Raw genomic sequence first — 20,778 nt, forward strand, 5'->3', positions numbered from 1 at the left:
AAGAGAGGGAGAGAAAGCGAGGAAGTGAAGGTATGGAGAAGATGAAAGGGGGCAGGGAAGGTGGCTGGCAGAGGAAGTGGAAGAGAGATGGGAAATGAAATGCGTAAAAAAAGGTGAAGGGTAGAGAGATGGAAAATGACATACAAAAAGAAAGCAAAGGGTTAAGAGGGTTGAAGAGGAAGGGAAAGGAGAAGTAGACATGCGTACTAAGGGGCTGTTTGGTTAAAAGTTCTAGGACAATCTTATGCTCCATTTACCTACATTTTATCTTTCCTGGTGTTTAGTTTAAAGTAAAATAAAATGCAAAATAAAATTTTGAGGGAGAAAAACCACGAACACACCATCTTTCCTATATTTGAAAATCGATCAAATCATCAAATTTCAATATCTCATGCCTTACTCCTCCAAAGCCCCCCATCTCTCATCACTTGCAACAATCCCTAAGCTGCTCTCATTGTCAGAGCCTCTCATAAGCCCCTCCCACCACCACAAACCTCCACCAAACAACTACTATTGCTCTCAACCTCACCCAAGTCCCTCCACATCATGCCAGCCTCACCTATTCTCGTTGCCTCCCTCCCCTCTACCTCCCTCCTCCCCCCCCCCCCCCCCCCCCCCCCCATTAAAGCCCCCCCCCCCCCCCCCCCCACACCAAAAGCCCTCCTGTAGTATGTATTTATGCATGCATATATGTATTCAAATGGTATATTAGCAAGCACAACAACAACAAGCATTTACTCCATTACGTGAGGTTGGCTACATGAATCTTTTTTCTCTATAGTGTCTTACTAAGAGCCAAAATCTCAATTAAATTCAATAAAAAAAATATCATCTTTAATACTTTCAAACCAATTCTTTTAAGGATTACCTCTACCTTTCTTAACATTGCCAAGATCTAATACATCTACTTTCCTAATATGGTCATCAGAATGCCAACATTTTATAAGACCAAACCATCTAAAGTGATTCTCTCTAATCTTATCTACCACAGGAGCTACTCCAACCTTTTCACGTATATACTCATTTCGCATTTTGTCTCCAAATGCAGCACCACTCATCCACTTGAGCATCATCATCTCTGCAAAACTTATCTTAATTTTATGCTTCTCTTTTAATGGCCTACATTCTGCGTCTCTTTTAATTTTATGCTTCTCTTTTAAAGGCCAACATTCATCGTAAAGCATTGGATGTCGCCACCATCTAATAAAATTTTTCTTTATGTTTGAGGGTTATTTTTCTATCACACAATAGGCCTGATGCATTCATACACTTCAACCATCTAACTATAACTCTACTAACAATAACCCCATCTATTTCACCATTGCTTTGAATAATAGACCCGAGATATCTAAGATGCACACTCTTTTTAATGACTTGATCAGCAAATATCTCTATCCCACCACTATATCTATTAACTACTAAAATTACAGTACAAAAAAATTAAATAAGCACAAAAAAATGCAATGCATTTAATTTGTATCCAACCAAACCATTGCATTTCTAAAATGCGTTCATTTTAAAAACATAAAACCAAACAGCCCCTAAGGTACTTTCATTTACATTACCATGTTTCTAACAAAAAAGATGAGGTCATCCATCTGCCTTTCTTCTGATGTAGTACCACGAACAAAGTACATATCAACTAGTTTGTACCAAAACCTTTCATCCATTTCAGCATCAGAAGCATCTTGTTCTTCTAATGTTGTTTCTGACAATTTGGAGTATTTTCTCACCATACTCAATATTTCGTACCTAGTTGGGAAATAGAATGCATGATGAAAGAGACAAAATTTATGAGTATTATCCTTTCCATAACCACAAAAAGAAAATTCTAGAAAATAGCAACCATAAGTTAAATAATACCAAGCAAATTCATGTGAAGACACCAAAAAAATTGTATGAGTATGTTGGAGATAGCAATGATTTGCAATGCATTGAAAAACAAAAGGCAAAAAAAATTACATCTTTGCAGTCATCAACATGCGTGGTTATAATAAGGAATATATGGGCAAATAGATGTATATTATGATATGACATGGGCATACAAAGAGTTTTCAAAAAGTATGATAATTATAGGCAACGAAATATATGAGTTTGGACATGTACTGAGTGAGAGAGGTATGCATATAACCATCAAGATCATGATCAATATATTAACCTTATTCCAGCCAAAAGATTGGACAATATATCATATGCTAAGACACCCAATTTTGTGCACTTGAAGCATTGTACTGTTTTTGTAAGTCTCAAATGGTGTACACCTAACTGGCAGATTATCTAACATTTATTAATGGCTGGTGTGTCCATAAATTATTAAAATGAGCACAGCATTCCTGGAAAATTTTCTACTCTTCATAGCCAATAAGCTTCCAAGAACAAGTGAGGGTGTAATTACTTGCAAATTAGCATGATAATCAAATCAACATAGCCTTGGTCTTCCACAATTTTATAATGCCAGATATTGTACTTCATTTTTTCCAGTTCTAACTTCAGGTTTAGCATAATATGAGCCAGAAATGCACGCATTGCAGAATATCCCACATAGATAGACATATATTCACAGAAAAGATTGCCACAGCTCGGTTAAAATGCTCTAAAATCTTAAATAGTACCTTCTTGGTAACAATATCCACGTTATGCTAACAGAAGGAAGCCAAATTATTAAATTAGGCAGTATATCTTACCATGGATTGGTTCCCCTGCATCAAAGAGGTGTATCTCTCCTCAGTCAATAATGATTAGGTTACAGGTTTCAATGCCAGGATTCACTCATGCCCAGTCTTTTACTATTCCATGGTTTAACAACAGAAATGGAAACTTGACACGTTATAATATTAAGGAAATATATGTAAACTTCTTGACAAAAATTATCAGACTCTAGGCATGTCATGCCAATCAAACGATTCCAGTTGTGCTAAAGAAAGGTATCATCCCGAATCCATCAAAGGCTACAGCCCTAGTTCCAGAATCCAAAAATTATGGAAAGGGGCATTCCTTTCAAAATCATCAAATGCACAAAGCCATGAATCACCAAACAGCAGCCTCTATTTGCTTACTAACGCATTGGATCACCAAGAAACACAGAATTTGTCAGTCAGACTTGTTTACAGACTAGAAGGAAAAATTAATGAGTACCTAGACGGCATCTCTTCATCGCGGATTTCAGATGAAATCTGTATCTCCCTTTCATCCATCACCTGAGCATTTCAATGCCCACCGAACTGACACTAAGAAACTTGAGTAAACAAGAAGCCAATCACTTCAAATAATTAGGGTTTCATGAGCTGTTGGCCTCGAATCGACAGGCCCGCGTGGTGGCTTTTGGAAGGGAGGACGAGGAGACGAAAGCGTAAACTATCGGTGAGTTTGAAGAAAGGAAACGCCGGGCCGTCTGGCACATTGCGTGGATATGTAGCGCTCCAGATGTCCGCGCGAGGTGCCTGACCAGCGCCAGCTGTTCGATGAAATGTCTCGCGTGAAACGGCCTGCTCAGCGGTACACGATATTGACATGATAGATCACGTGTGACACGTTTGATTTAGAGTCATAACCACAAGAAGTTTGAGCTGCTTGCAGTTCAAGAATTCTAATAACATCTCATAATTAGCGATTCCCTTGTCTTTGGACTCTATTAAAAATTAAAAGCTTCCATCTTCCTAGCAAACCACGCGTACCATAAAATGTAGGAAAGATTTGTAGAGATGATTTGAAATATCCTCAAATAAGCATGAATTTGATGACTTTGAAATATTTATTTATGAATATGAAATCATAGCAAGCCAAGTTTGCAAACTTGCGAACCCGGTGTTGGCCTTGAACTCGATAACTCAATAGCTAAGTCATGATCGTGAACTCGCTCAAAATTCAAACATCGAGCATTGACAATAGCCAACTCATAGTCACTAGTTGACAAATTAAATAACCACCCTCGCATAGAAAGGTGATTACAATTTAAAGCATATTTTCTTATAAACAGTATACACAATGCCCAAAAGATAAATGATGCAAATCCATAAAAATTTATTATATATTCCTTATAATCCCAAATCTTGGGCCTCCCAAAAAGTGGTCCAAGGGAGGGCAAATGGGACAGATGATTGATATATGTATTCCATACATTTTGATAAATTAAAAAAAAAATAATCTCAACCTCTCTCTCTCTCTCTCTCTCTCTCTCTCTCTCTCTCTCTCTCTCTCAACAAAGTCTTCTGAGTAATGTTCAGGTGTTAGCCGCTGAAAAAATTGGATTCAACATTATATAAGGTATTTACTATATGTCAATATATGGCTTACGGGTCTAGTCCTAGACAAGTCGTATATATTTGAGGCATCACAGCAAAATAAGTTTGCCACAACTCATCGACCCAGCATTGGCCACTGATACATCACAAAAAATAGACTTGGTCTAACAGGAATCTCGATATAAATCTCTAATGGAAACTTCTAAATTAAAATTCTAGATTGTCTAAACTTCAATTTCAACAAGCTTAAATCAAATTAAACATCTGAAGGGAACGAACCCCACGACATCAAATTTGATTCAATCGAGCTCAGATGATCTAAAATCAAAAGACTAAAGCCTACTTGAAAGCTTCAAAGTATTAATTGAATAACCAATGATATCCAAATATGACATACTTATAATTAAATCGAGAGGCTCGACAAGAATATTCCAGTGAGTTCATGATCACTCAATTCTGACATTTGTAGGGCATTTAAATGTTTGATAAATGCTCCATGATCAAGGGGATCACTATATATGACTTGTTCGATAGAACACTTCAAAATTTTCCATAGATCTTCTACATATTACATCATTTCAATTTTCTGGTTGTGAGATAAATTTTAATGTATCACTAAGATGTAAAATCCTTTCACTTTACTGCTGCGAATTTCTCAGCTCGCAATAACCACAAACATGCCAATTTGCTAGCTCAACAAAAACCACAAACTTGCTAGCTCACAAAAAGAGCTAGCTAAGTCCAACTTGGATCATGGCTAGCCTGAAATTCAGGCATTTTGCACTGATAACAAAAACTTCAAAAGTCTTTGCCAAATTAATGAAATAATTTCCATGGAATAAGAACATGACATTACTTTGACCTCAATTCAATATGGCTAGTGACACATAATCTTTTGTAATCCGTCATTTATTTAAACCATATTATAATGTGATACACAAGTCCTAAAGGATAAATGATGTAAAACCATAAAAACTTATTATGCATTACATATAAAGCCAAATCCCAGATCTATAAAATGAGGTTTAAGGGAGGGCAAAGGGTATGAATGATTGGGAACCAAATTTTGTGTTGTTGGATAAGTATAAAAAAATATTATTAGCCTTTCTCTCTCTCTCTCTCAAAAGACTTGTAACTTCCTAGTGTCACGCATGGATAAATTTTAATCAGTATCCTATAACACTAAATGTATGTCAATATACAACCTACAAGACTAGTTCAATGCAAGCCGCATGGAACTAAGATATCATAGAATGACAAGTTTGCCAACAATCACTGACCTAATAGTGGTTGCAAACTAGCCAATTCACAAACTTCACAATGAACACAAACATATCATCTTGTCCAAAGAGCTTGTTTAGGGTGTTTAGGGGCCATCTAGTTGAAGGACTCGCCTGGGGCCTATTTGGCCAAAAGGAATGCCCGAAATTCAAACATTTAACATTGACAATAGACAAGCTATAGTCTCTACCAAATTAACGAAATAACCATAATAACATATAATAACATATAAAGATGATATTATGCATAAATGTAATCTAGCCAGCTAACAACACATAATCCACCATAATAATCACCTAGAATTTATGGTGCTTTGACTTATAAATAAGATAAATGCCTCCCAAAAGATAAATATACAAAACCATTAAGACTTACCATTTATTCCTTTTAAGGAAAATAATGGGTCTATAAAAAGATGAGCAAGATAGGAAAGAAGGCGAATGGTTGTGATCTATATTTTGTACTATTGGATGAATATTAAAAAAATATATATATCTTTGCCCCTCTCTCTCTCTCTCCCTCTCTCTCTCTCTTTGCACAAGCATGGAAAGGAAAGAGGCCTTCAGGGAGAAAGCTCCTCCTCAGTGTTCGTAGAAGAGGCACAAATTCACTCGCATAGATATTTTAGAGTGTTAGATGTATAAATATAAAAAATTAAAATGATATGAATAAAATTCCTCAAAAAACTTATAATTTTTATAGTAAAATGATATTTAAGCACCGTATAATTTAACTCGTGTTGTTCATAATTTAAAATTTTATATGTTTTTAATAGTGAAGACATATATATAGAAAAAAATCAAGCTTAACTTAATTGATTAATAAATGAGTTAAACTTGAATGATTATTGAACAAAACATAAAATATTAAGAAACCTTCATTTACTTCCCTATATGATATGTTGTTCTTATTTTTTAATTATGTAGTAGGCACTACATCAGCATTATTAGTGCTAACTGAGGGAGAGTTAATGTACGTCCTTTCGGAGATATACAAATATTCCATCATTGCTAACAACATTTGTTGCGTGCTAGAATATACGCGGCGGTAGAGTTTGTAAATTTACGTCCTAGCGTTGTACTAGTATTCAGCACACAAACAGAAAAGAGAATGAACACCAGGGTTTTTACGTGGAAACCCCAAAAAGGGAAAAACCACGGGGCCACGCTCAGTTGTAAAGTTCCACTAGTGTTTTTGCATATTATCACTACAGGAAAATCACCCACTTCCGGCGGCTTTTTCCGGCGGAAGATTTGAGGCATCACACCAAGATAAGTTTGCCACACCTCATCGACCCAGCATTGACCACTTATACGTCACAAAAAATCATCTTGGTCTAACACGAATCTCAATGTAAATCTGTAATGGAAACTTTTAAATTAAAATTAGAGATCGTCTCTAAACTTCAGCTTTAGTAAGCTTAATCCAAATTAAACATCTTAAGGGGACGAATCCAACTACATCAAATTTGATTCAATCGAGCTCAAATGATCCAAAATCAAAAGACCAAAGCCTACTTGAAAGCTTCAAAGTATTAATTAAATGACCAAATGATATTCAAATATGACATACTTATAATCGAATCAAGAGGCTTGACGAGAAAAATCCAACGAACTCATGATCACTCAATTCAAACATTTGTAGAGCAATTAAATGTTTGATAAATGCGCCATGATCTAGGGGATCACTATATATGAGTTGTTAGATGGAACAATTCAAAATTGTCCTAGATCTTCTCCGTATTTACTAGGCATGTAACTCCTAAAAAATTACAAATAGACCCTTCATTCTTCACATAAGAGGGGGGAGGAGGAGGAGAGGAGAAAGGAGAGTTCTCTAGCTTTTTCCAGCTATGGATGTTGCGGACGACCATCAATTAGTGTCATCGATGACCACCCATTATTATCGCTAAAATCCACCATCATTATTAAAGATCAAAAGATCAAACCCTGATTTTGGGTATAAAAGTCTATATATAGACATCTTTAATACCAATTGGGAAGATCAAAACCTATTGTTGGGTATAAAAATCAATATGTGAACATCCATAATCTCTATTAGAGAAATCAAACATTGTTGTTGGTTATTAATTGTCATTTTTTAATTTCTATACTCTCCTTCTGCTTCAATAGTAAAAAAAAAGAATATATTTATATCACTTGCTATCTAGCAGATTTTGCAACTAGGACAAAGCTCATGGTTTTCCCTTTTTTAGGTTTCTCCACATAAAAACTCTAGTATTTCTTTATAATTTCAATTTTCTGTCTGTACAATAAATTTTAATGCATCACTAAGATGTAAAATCCTTTCACTTTAATGTTACGAATTTCTAAGCCCGTAATAACCACAAACATGTCTGCTAGCTCAACAAAAACCACGAACTTGCCAGCTCACTAAAAGAGCTTGCTACGTCCAACTTGGATCATACCTGGTGTGAGACCTCGTTCCCTTACTGTTCCTCTCTGATTTGGATTTTCCTCCCAGGATCGTCCGGGCCAATTTTAGATCATCCAGGCCGATCGGCACTGTAGAAAATATCGGCCTGAAACAAGTTCTGGGAACCGTCCAGGACGATCTGGACGATCAGATTTTGGTCTGATCGTCCCGGGACGATTTGACGATCGGCCGGGCCGATCAGCTTTATGATATAAGAAAATCAAGTCGTTTTGAGGAGAGAGAAAATCATTTTAAATAAAAATATCTGATTTTAGAGAGAGAAAGAGAAAAGGGAAAAAGAGGAATCTTGGGTTTTGGAGGCCGCGGAGCGCTTTTCGTCCGACGCTGCTGTTGGAAAAAGTGAAGATCTCGTGGTAAGGACTCCGAACCCTATTTCTGTTGTCAAAGATATTGTGTTTTGACCGAGTTGCGATCTGTTTTGTGTTTTCGTAGTCGACTTTTCGACGTGATTTCTTATTGACACAACTTTCACCGCACAACTTTTAGTATGTTATAGATATGATGATTGTACACGATTTGACTGTATTTTTCGAAGATTTTACCGGTCGGAATTGATTCTACGCGATTTTAATCGAATAGAAAAGAATCAGGACTTGATTTGATTATGTTTCTATAGGATAATAGTCTTGTATTGATGTTATAGATATTCTATTGTAATTTGGTGAGATTTTGAATCTGTGTCTTTTTGCAGGATTTTTGTGTAAATTTGACCGACTGCCGTTACGCTGCCCGATTTTCGTAGATTTTCGGATTTGCTTGGAATTGATAGATTAGATTGATGTGCTTATGATTATTGATATGATTGTTATAGATTGCATTAATATTGATTATTGAATTGATTATTGATTGATTATTGATACTGGGAAACACGTATAACCTGGTTGAACATTGGTTGGAGATTGATATTGACCTGTACAGGATGGTGGGCCGACGGGCTTTCCTTTAAACCATTGATCATTGATATAACGATTGGGAGTCATAAGGAGTTTATAGAAATGCCGACGGGCGAAAGGAGTGACGACTCTTATTGATAGAACCAATGTACGGATCTACAACAGCAATATGGATTCTACAACAGCAACATGACCAGTTGATTATACTTGTCCAGTATATAGTATTGAATTGCATGTTTACTGTATTGCTTTATGGATTCATTGTTTTATAGATTTCTACTTTATTGACTTTGATTGGATTTACTAGATCGTACGATTTCATTGATTTCACTGATTGATTGCTGTGCATCGACATTGAGCATTGATATAAAAATGGATGGATATAGATATTGCATTGATAGCATGGACATGAATAGTATAGAATCATTGATACTGTTGCCTATAGATTCATTGATTTCTGCTTATAGATTCTTGTTACTACTGCCTATGGATTTCTTGATTTCGCATATAGATTTACTGTTTCTGCACCGTATTGACTGCCGCATGGATTCATTGTTAGAATAGATTGAGATTTATCGTACTGCTTCCTTCGTTTGATTTCATAGATTGATTTGATTTGATAGTGATTGATTTGACGGATTGACTGATTTTCTTTTGTGTACGGATTCCTTCGAGATTGTCATGGACTTATTGAATTGATGTATCGATTCATCTACCGCTGCATTGACTGGTTTTAGTGACTATTGGATTTCCGTATTGCATAGATTCATTGACCATTGACTGATATAGATTTGATTGACTGTGATTGATTGACATGCATATTGATAGCATAGCCGTGCTTTGATTTCAGTTATAGGTATTAGGTGACCTGCTGGGCTTTGTAAAGCTCATTATATGTGGTTGATATTTTCAGGTCAGGGCAAGGAAGCAGAAGATAGGAATTGATAAGGATCTTCAGGTTTTTGTCTTTTGATTGATAGTGATTCTTTTATACTCAGGATAGATTTCAGAATTGGTGATTTTAGTGTAGTTCCTGAGTTTTGTACATGACTTTTGAGATATGAATCGACTTGTATGTTGATGTTTTAAATTTCATAGATGTTTGATAGACTGCTTAATTGAAGGTTTAGATAACTCTGGTAAATTGTTTGGGAAATAGATTGACATTTTTTCCAATTTAGATCTTGGGGCATCACACCTGGCCTGAAATTCAAGCATTTTGCATTGCCAACAAAAACTTTAGATTCTTTGCCAAATTAATGAAATAATTTCCATGGCATAGGAACATGACATTACTTTGACCTCATTTCAATCTGGCTAGTGACACATATTCTTTTGTAATCATTGTCATAAATTTAAACCATATTTCCTCATTTATGGGATACACAAGTCCTAAAGGATAAATGATGCAAACCATAAAAACTTATTATGCATTACTTGTAAAGCCAAATCCTGGATCTATAAAAAGATATCTAAGGGAGGGCAAAGGGTATGAATGATTGGGAACCAATTTTGTGCTTTTGGATAGGTATTAACAAAATATTATTAGCCTCCCTCCCTCCTTCCCTCTCTCTCTCTCTCTCTCTCTCTCTCTCTCAAACACACAAGAGTTGTAAGTTCCTAGTGCATGTCGCGCATGGATAAATTTGAATTCAATATCCTCTGAATATTAAATGTATGTCTATATACAACATACAAGAGTAGTCCAAGGCAAGCTGCATGAACTAAGAGATCATAGAAAGACAAGTTTTTCAACACTCACCGACCTAACATTGGTCGCAAACTAGCCAATTCACCAACTTGACAGCAGGCACAAACATACCAGCTTGCCCAAAGAGCTTGTTTAGGGTTTTTAGGGACCATCTAGATGAAGGACTCGCCTAGGGCCTAGTTGGCCAAAAGGCATGCCCAAAATTCAAATATTTAACATTCACAATAGGTAAGTTATAGTCTCCGCCAAATTAATGAAATAATCACACTTGCATATAAAGATGACATTATGCCTAAATGTAATCTAGCCAGCTGACAACACATAATCCACAATAATAATAGCCTAGAATTTATAGTGCATTACCTTATAAATAAGCTACATGCCCCCTAAAAGATAAATGTGCAAAACTATTAAAACTTACCATGTATTTCTTATAAGGAAATCTAGCCCTATAAAAAGATGACCAAGAGAGAAAAGGAGGCGAATGGTTGGGATCCATATTTTGTACTATTGGATAAATATTAAAAAACAATCTTTGCTCTCTCTCTCTCTCTCTCTGTACGCGCACGCACAAGCATGGAGAGGAAAGAGGACTCGAGGGAGAAAGCTCCTCCTTAGTGCTCGCAAGAGGTGCAAATTCATGAACGTAGTAAACACACTAATTTTTTTTTATGTATTCAAAAGATTTGTGCCAAATAAATATTTTATAGTGTTAGATGTATACAACAACAACAACATCAACTCTTTGTCCCACTATGTGTGGTCAGCTACAAGAATCCTTTTTCGTCATTGTATCTTGTTAAGAGTCAAATTCTCATTTAAATATAATAAAGAAATATCATTTTTAATATTTTCTAATCAAGTCTTTTTAGATCTACCTCTACCTTTCTTAACATAATTCAAATCTAATACCTCAACTTTCCTAACTGGGTCATATATCGAAAGGCCTCTGTTTAATGTGACCAAATCATCTAAGGCGACTCTCTCTAATCGATCTTATATTCCACTGGAGCTACTCCATCCTTTTCACGTATATGCTCATTAATTTCCTATCCTATCTCTAAGGGTAAAGTCACTCATCCACCTAAGATCCTCATATCTGCAACACTTAACTTAGTATTATGCTTCACTTTTAATGGACAACATTCAGCATCATAAAGCATTGCAGGTCTCATCACCATATTATAGAATATTTCCTTAAGTTTGAGGTGAACTTTTCTATTGCACAACAAGCCCGATACATTCCTCCACTATAACCATCCAACTTGAATTATGCTAATAATATCCCTATCCATTTTACCATCACTCAGTGTTAGATGTATAAATATAAAAAATTAAAATGATATGAATGAAATTCCTCAAAAAATTATATTTTTTATAGTACAATGATATTTAAGCGCGTATAATTTAACACGTGTTGTTCATAATTTAAAATTTTATATGTTTTTAATAGTGAAGAGATATATATAGAAATTAAAAAAATCAAGCTTAACTTAATTGATTAATAAATGAGTTAAACATGAATAATTATTAAACAAAACATAAACTATTAAGAAACATTCATTTACTTCCCTATATGAGATGTTAATGTTGTTCTTATTTTTTAATTATGTAGTAGGCACTACATCAACATTATTAGTGCTAACTGAGGGAGAGTTAATGTACCTTTCGGAGATATACAAATATTCCATCCTTTCATGCTAACAACATTACCCAAAAATGTAACATAAATAGCACTTCAAGAATTTAAAATACAACCGTTGTTGCCTCTACATTTCAATTGCTAGTCACAAATGCATTACATGAACATTCTTAGTCCTTGAATACACCAAGAAATCATCAACAAACATAATAATGAACTTATTGATCAAAATATTTTCTAAATTTTCTGTCCATCATATCCATAAAAATAGTAGGCACATTCGTTACGCCTAAAGGCATAATCAGATTTGATCAATCCCTTCTCCTAGCAAGTGGGTTAAAGGAAATTCATCTTAGTAATGATAAACTATTTTAACAGATGAATTGAAGCCAAAGTTTGGTAAAAACGACCGTGGGAGTCATATGTAACTTCATTAAGCGCTCTCATTCATTGAGAGAACATCATATGCAACTTCAAAAACTACCTTCCTATTTGCAATGAATTTTTCTTATATTTTATTAAATGATAGCACGTACAAAAGTCAAGCCCATAAAAAACTCTGCATTTACTTACCAAACTCAGCACTTACTAAGGGAAATTGGCACTTAGGAAAAGGGGCATTTACTAAGGAAGCTCGGCATACACTCAGGAATATTGGTGAGAAGACGCTCCTAATCTACTTATGCTGCTAATTTTTATTTACATATCTGATGTTTATTTTCATTGTTTAGACATTAATCCACGTCAAATTTTCCCATCGCTTATTGTTAAATGGAGAAGAAATAAAAGTATATGTAATTTGAAGTAGTTTGAAAATTGAAACTTAGGTTTCATTTAGGACCGTTTTCTAACTGCTTCTTAAAGCAGTCTTTTAGTACAAATTTTTAAATTGTTGTATAAAAAAACTGTTTTAAGAAGCAATAAGAAAGCTGTTTCAAATAAAACCTTAATTGTAAATAGATGGGTTGAAGGTTCAAATCTGTGAGAAAATGACAGTAGATTAGGTCAACAATCAAGAAATTGTTTTTACAGTCTTTTTTAATTTTTTCCTATGATCTTTGCTGATGGTGTATTGACGCAGACGATGATGTTATCCATTTCCTAAGATAAAAAAATTCTTTGTATTCAAAGATATTCTAAGAAAATAAATTATATTTTAGAATAAAAAAATCCATATCTCCACAACAATTAGTTAATAATTCCTAATAATTTTTATAGTTTGGGACTTCACTCTTTCTCAAAAAAAAAAAAAAAAAATATTCTAAGAAAATAAATTATATTTTAGAATAAAAAAATCCATATCTCCACAACAATTAGTAAAAAAAAAAAAAAAACATTCGAATTAGTCGTGTGATGATAGATTTTCCCTTCGATATAGTAGAAAGAAACTCAAAATTTTAATAAAAATGGTAAATTAATATATATAATTAGGAGATTTTTTTTTAATGAGAAACACAGTTAAGACTTAAGAGTAAATGTCCCCAAAACAAGAAAAAAAAAATATTTTAGCTTTGATTGTCAGTATTTCAACGAGTTCACACACACACACATTAGTTAAGAGCAAAAATTACTTTCTTAAACTTCTATCAAGCAATTAGTTTTCAAAGTATGAACATAAAAATGCAGTCAGATTGAAGTCAATTAAAGCTAATTAAGTGCAAGAATTTCTGATGGATGGATAAAGCTACCCTTCACACCGATCATTGCTAATTTATTACAAATTTTCATACTGTTTATCAGCAGTAATGCTAAATTTTCATGCTGTTTATTAGTAGTAAGAATCAACGAGAGATTAAAATTGATTTTAATCTTGTAGATAAAGAGGGGACATTTATATATTTATTAGTTTTTGTTTTTTGTTTTTTGTTGAAAATAGGCAATGTACCCACCGTTGTTTAGCTTGGTTGGTGGGCGAGTATAGTTGGGAACCTCCCAACCCGTGCTCGATTCCCCTCAAGCGGAAGCGCCTCTTAAGTGGGGCTCAATCAAGTGCTAGCTTGGAGGTTTTTGGGATGAGTGCCTCTTCTAGGTCAACCAATGATTAGTCATGTCGCCAAGTTCCTTTTCGGGAGTGGCAGCAGGTGAATAACCATTCCAACAAAAAAAAAACGATGTTTTTACCATTTTTTGGAGTATTTTTTTTTTATTTATTGGTGGGACAGGCAGACATACAAACACATGCACCTGATCAAACACATCTTCACGAGAAATTATTCTGTGTGGAGGCTGGACGTAGCTCTACGTCCGAAGACAAATCGGGTGCAGCCATGTCAGTGGTACCGAGCCGTGTTACCAGCAAAGGAGTGACGTGATGCATTTTAGTTGGTCTCCAGACGACGTTTGTCATCTACACAAAATAATTAATCCATCTTCACAGCAAATGTGAGTCATGATTATGTTAAGCATGACATTTTTTGTATTATTTTATTAGTAAGTAAACTCCAAAAATATTTGGAAAATAAAGTCTATTTAAAGCTCATTCTCTCTTCCACTGCTTGAAAGAATCTACAAAGTAAAAGCCATGTCTACCAAGCAAACCACAAGCTTTTTCCTTGCAATCCTCCTCTTCCTTGCTTCCTCAGTTCAATCCACCAGGCCACTGGCTTCTTCAATCCCACTGAGAAGCCAAGAAGAGGTGAATAATTTTCTTTCTAATTATCTTTGCAAAAATTATTCTCTCTTACTTTTCTAAGTAAAATTTATTTGTTATTGATTTTTTACAAGGTTGAGCAAGTTTGCGAAGGAGTGGGAGAGGAAGAGTGTTTGATGAGAAGAACACTTGCTGCTCAGGTTGACTACATCTACACACAAGAGAACCATGGCTAGCTCATAACTAAATGCAAATCATAATTATATTTATGGCTCTTTTCCGCATATAAATTATATATCCTCTCTCTCTCTCTCTCTCTCTCTCTCTCTCTCTCTTTATTTTTTTTGGGCTTTTTATTGCTATATTAGGCTGTGATATGCAGTTGATATGTTTCTCTATCATGAAAGCTTTCCCTGCATATGAGAAGGTGGCTTCTTTTAATGAACAATTTAATGTTAATGTTGGATGCATCTACTCTATGATTGTATGAGTATATATATGAACTTATTTATAAAGTAATTAATATTTTTGAAAATGTATTTTTAGTGCTATTAAAATTTCGCTAGCACTGATTTTTTATTTTTTAAATTAAAAACAATTAACGCCTGCTTGGAAGTATTTATGCAATATTTTTTCTTTTTTTACTCAAACTTTATTTTAGTTTATTTTTCTTTAGAGAAAATAGAAAATATTTTTTTTTTTAAAAAAAATTCTAATAGAAATATCTAAAACTCCTAAATAAAACCTTAAAAGAAAACAACTTGATCAATAGTAACCGGAAGAACTTGGCTTTAATTAATTAGTTTATCATTTTTTTTAGTTTATTTGATATCGCTATAATTTTTTGTAAAAAAACTTTATAAAATTGTTATAGAAAAATTAAAATTTTTAAGCAGCTTTAAAAATAATTGTCTAGCACACATCAATGTTTTAAAAGTAATAATAAAAAATAATCTAAAAATTAATGTAATAAAAAAGTTATCCAGACCGGTTCATGAATAACTGATTATTTCTATGTGGCAAAGAAAGGGAATATATTTATATTGACTTACATTTTTTCTGCATTAATTATATGAGTTGACTAAGAAGATTAGTACTTAGACAGATAAATTATTTGAAAAAAAATCACCTTAGCTTCTGGGGCTGAGTATCTATGGATCTGCGATGCTTTTCTATTGCCGTCACTGATATATATTAATAAAAAAACGATTCGGGTTAATTAGGCTGAGTTGAATTTAGCATAAAATATAATACACATTTTCTAAAATGCAAGACAGCTCTTTTTTTTTTTTTTTAAATGCAAGACAGCTCTTGATTTCTGTTTTTAAGATAATAACTTTATCTTATAAAAACAAAAAAAAAATATCATACGTCTTTCGATCAAATAAAAATAGCAGAATTATACACATATATACCAGTTGATATATATATATATATAGTAGCATAAAATTATTATTATTTAACTGTAAAATACATGAAAAGTACTTAACACTTCAAATATTTTTAAATTGATTACCATTAAAACCTTATAACGACTTTCACCCAATTACGATAGTGTTGGTTGAATGAATAGACCAACATTCTCTTGAGAATAAATATCATGTCACTAGATTATTCTAACTACCAAAATATTATGTGCTCTATATGATATATATTTACTATGTCAAGCCAATACCTTCCCCTCATGGAAATGCCTCATTTGGAATCAACAATAAACACTAGTGGAATCATTTCGACTGAGCCAAACCTCGTGGTTTCTTCTACTTTTAAGATTTTTCACGTAGAAAACTTAGTGTCACTTATGACTCTCGCACCCTCCTCTCTTTATCGGTATACATGTTTTATTAGGAGCTTTTCCCTTAGATACTCCAAGCACATCTTTTGCAATATTCTTAATATCACTAGCCACTTTTTCCCACATAACATTAGCATCCTCATGCACAACACACTTCATCTCTCTAATACAAAAATATTCTAGGACAAAACAAAACTAACAAATATATGAGACTCCTTTTCAAGTTTAATGAGTTTTTTTTTTTATTCTTGTACAATTATAAATATAGTATATATTAGACATCCATTCTAATCTTATTTTGTAATTTGTAGTATACTTTTATTCATTTAACGTAAGCCTTTCTTCTTATGATAATATTATGTAATATTTCCAAATTGCCAATTTCTTCTCAAGTTTATCTTGACTTAATAGTCAATCTTGTCTCATTGGCTGTTTTCCAATCAAAGATAAGCATAAATATTTGGCGGATAAATTAATTATAATTAGGAAGAAGATCGAGCATTTGAATTCTTGAAGATAACAATCGCCGAAGAGATTCCTCAATCATCATCTTAATCCAAAAAACTTATCTTTTTCTTCTTTAAAAAAAAAAAAAAAAATTCAAAGCATTTAAGAGTTATTGTCGTTATTACGCTTCTTTGGTTCTGTCCTATTTAGAATCACAATTATCAAATACAGAAACATTATAGAATTATCCTACGTCTTAGCATTATATGGATATCCAGCTCATACACAGAGAACATAATATTTTTACGTGTCTGAAAAGGGAAAAAATCACGGGGTCTAACCCAATTGAAAATGATTCTACTAGAATTCGAGTAGACTACAGTGGGCTGATTCATCCTTGAGGGTGGTTATATTACAAATGTCAATCGTATGGTTGAAATATAGTAACAAACGAGGATGAAAATCTGGTGTCACTTGGTGGTCGTGCAAAACTCCGAGCGTCATGTGATGGTTCGATGGAGTTCAAGGCATCAGGTGGTGGTCTGGCGGAACTCCAGCGTCATGTGGTGGTCTGGTGTGTCTTAGGGCGTCAGGTGGTGGTCCGGCGGACCTCCAGGCATTAGGTGGTGGTCCGACGGACTTCCAGGAATTAGGTGGTGGTTCGGAGAGCTCAAGGCGTCAGGTGGTGGTTTGGCGGAACTCCAGGCGTCAGGTGGTGGTCCCGCGGAACTCACGGCATTAGGTGGTGGTCCGGTGAAACTCAAGGCGTTAGGTAGTGGTCCCGCGGAACTCTAGGCGTTAGGTGGTGGTCCAGCGGAACTCCAAGCGTTAAGTGATGGTCCGACTGAACTCAGGGTGTCAAGTGATGGTTCGGGGAAGCTCAGGGCATTAGGTGGGGTCCGACGGAACTCTATGCATCATATGGTGGTGCAACAAAACTTAGGGTGTCAGGTGGTGGTCCGACGGAACTCAGGCTGTTATGTGGTGGTTCGACGGAACTCCGGCGGTGGTCGAGGAGGCAAGGAGGCAAGAGCGATCTCCGATCTCTCTCTTTTCTCCTTAGGCTGAGGGGTCCTTTTTCAAGATGAATGGGGGTCTATTTATATATTTCATAGAGTGACATGACTCATAAATAGGAGGATAAAGGGCAAAATGGGGAGTGGTTTGGATTGACTGTCAATGTTGAATCCCTTGATTGTGTACTGTTCGCAAGACATTTGAAGGTCTTAATGATGTCGAAAATCTGTGATCTTGGGCTTGTTGGATTTGTCTCGCTGAGCCGCTTGATTTGACTATAAGCATGTAACATTTGAAAACCGTTTGGTAGTCCAAATTATGTTATGAACCCTCCAACAGCGCTTTGGGCTCTTGGATTGGACCCATTTGGGCTCGGATTGAGTCAAATTTGGTGTCGTTGGGTTTGTATTTCCAAGACGTTCAGTTCGACTGTAAGTTCGTTGAAATCGGAGTTCGGATGGTCCCAATTTTAATTTCGGAAGTTTCCAACCTAATTTTGCCTCAAGATTCGTGCCCGATCATGATAAATTTTTGATGATGTATCAATCCTATTTACATTCAAAGCATGCTTAAATGTGGAATTCACCTATCGATTACATCAAAATGAATCTTATGTATTAATTATAGATAATTTTTGTATTTATATGACTTAGTATATTTTTTTCTATTTTAATATTTTGACAAATATCATTTTTTAAGTTTTGACCAACAATGATTGATATATTCTGTCAAAGTTTATCCATTAGATTTTTCAAAAATAAATCTCATTAAGTCATTATATAGATAATCAACTAGAAAATTTTTATCATTTATTTAAGATTTAGTAATGCATCCATGAATTTAAAAGTTTTATAATAATCTTTTTACAATAATCGTCTTTTTATGAATTTTAAATTTTAATAGCCATCTTTTTATAATAGAACTCTAACAAAAAAATTTAAAAATCGTCAATGTCGATCTCAAGCCTGAGATTGAGGAAACTCTTAAAATTGATAATATAAGACCCCAAAAGAAAAAAAAAACTTGGCTTCACCACATAGCTTAATTGTATTACGTAAAAGCCACAAGGAGTGTGGCTTAATTTAACCCAAGTGATGTTCATTTAGCTCATGATAGGTCTAAGTCGTGTTCAATTGGCTCAAGTGAGGATATTTCAAGATAATTATAACTTAATGTTTGTATTTCGTTAACTCATTTGTGGCGTTGTCACAGCGTGCACGAGGACCAAAGGCTTCTTAGGACATCCAGCTTCGAAGCTCGAGTTAGTCTAACCCAAATACTTTGTTGATGGAGGGAGTAGAATTTATGTATAGTTATGATTGTTGTGCTTTTTATTTAGTTGTCATACTCAAGCCTATGATTTGGTAGACTAAATAGGCAGGCTTACTCGATCCAAATTCATTTTTTTAGATATAAAAACTGATTAATGCGCGTCTTATCATTAGATCAACTTTTTTTTTTAATTATTTATTATAATCTGCAAACATGACGCTCTTACTGGAAATATTAATAACTTTAGTTTATTATGGTCAGAACTTGCTTGTTCTTTTGTCAAAAGTCAAGAAATATTTTTTTAATTGTGAGAGAGTTTTATTTTATGTTTAATCATAGAAAATTCATTTAATAAAACTAAAAACATTCATTTTAAATATCATCAGAACAAAAAAAAACACATATTTTATTTATAAAATTATTTAATCATACATCAAATTGTAAAAGTAATTTACAACCTAAATTGGATTTGAATTAACCATTTAAATATAAATGAAAAATAGAAATAATAAGATAAATAATTTAACAAATTAACGCATAATATGATTTCAAATATTCTCAGTAGCTGATAATTAATGAAGTTGCATGCATGCATGCACGCACCTGCATGCCTCATCATATTGCATGCATGATGATGGAATAAGACATAAATTGGGAGGAGACGAGAGGAATCATCCACAAATTAAATGGATGGGAGTTCTTTAATTAATGCATATTTAAATGATTATTAATGCTTAGAAGTACATAATTAAAGTACTCTAATTACTAATGTATATTATTTGACTTTTAATATAACTAGTATAAATGCACGTGCACATGGTGCACGTTAATAAAATTTTATAAAATAAAAATAATTTCATAAAATTTAAAATAAAATCATGTCATATTATATAGCTATATTAAATGCTAGATGAATATTACATCTAATATTTATATGCTTATAAATTATTTATACATAATTAATAGGCATATAAATATCTATTGTTCTTCAAATATATTCATTAAAGTTAAATTAAAGATAAGAATTGTGTTTATGTATAATGTGAGGGTTTTCATATATAATGTGAGGATTCCCATGCAACCCCATAGTTGTAAGAATAGTGATTGACTGGTATATTGACGTTACATGCTCATGGAAATGTGACTGAAAATAAAAAGAAAGAATTTCTTTTTCAAAAGAAAATATATAATTTGCAACCAAACTATTTAAAAATAATGATAACTGCTAAATTTAATAGAGAATTTCGATATAATTTTATTAACTTACAAACATGAAAAAAAATAATGAGAAAAGAAAGAGTTCTCACCATAAAAGATGGGCCATGGCCCATGGCACGGGAGAATTAGTCGGAGCAAGGCATGTTGGGCTATCTACGATAGGCCAAGTCGTTTGAAGGCATTAAAGAGAAGCTTTGAGCATTTTTTTTTTTTT

The 20,778-nt window shown here is 33.9% G+C and overlaps 1 protein-coding gene across 2 annotated transcripts in view; it reads right to left on the bottom strand.

Annotated features, from left to right (window-relative positions):
* LOC110113939 (uncharacterized protein KIAA0930 homolog) overlaps positions 1-3,476 on the bottom strand; it is a 47,873-nt gene extending 44,397 nt beyond the window's left edge. Inside the window, exons 1-2 of one of the 2 annotated variants that reach the window (XM_028693453.1) lie at positions 3,136-3,476; positions 1,566-1,752 (exon numbers count right to left, since the gene is read on the bottom strand). In XM_028693453.1, coding sequence (XP_028549286.1) covers positions 1,566-1,752; positions 3,136-3,194 — 246 coding nt within the window. In that variant the 5' untranslated portion in view covers positions 3,195-3,476. The remainder of the gene's footprint in view (positions 1-1,565; positions 1,753-3,135) is intronic. The other variant, XM_020846665.2, reaches the window with a different exon arrangement.
* Positions 3,477-20,778: the final 17,302 nt, after the last annotated feature.

The sequence above is a fragment of the Dendrobium catenatum genome, unplaced genomic scaffold (assembly GCF_001605985.2).
Source record: "Dendrobium catenatum unplaced genomic scaffold, ASM160598v2 fragScaff_scaffold_289, whole genome shotgun sequence".
Classification (NCBI taxonomy): Eukaryota; Viridiplantae; Streptophyta; class Magnoliopsida; order Asparagales; family Orchidaceae; genus Dendrobium; species Dendrobium catenatum.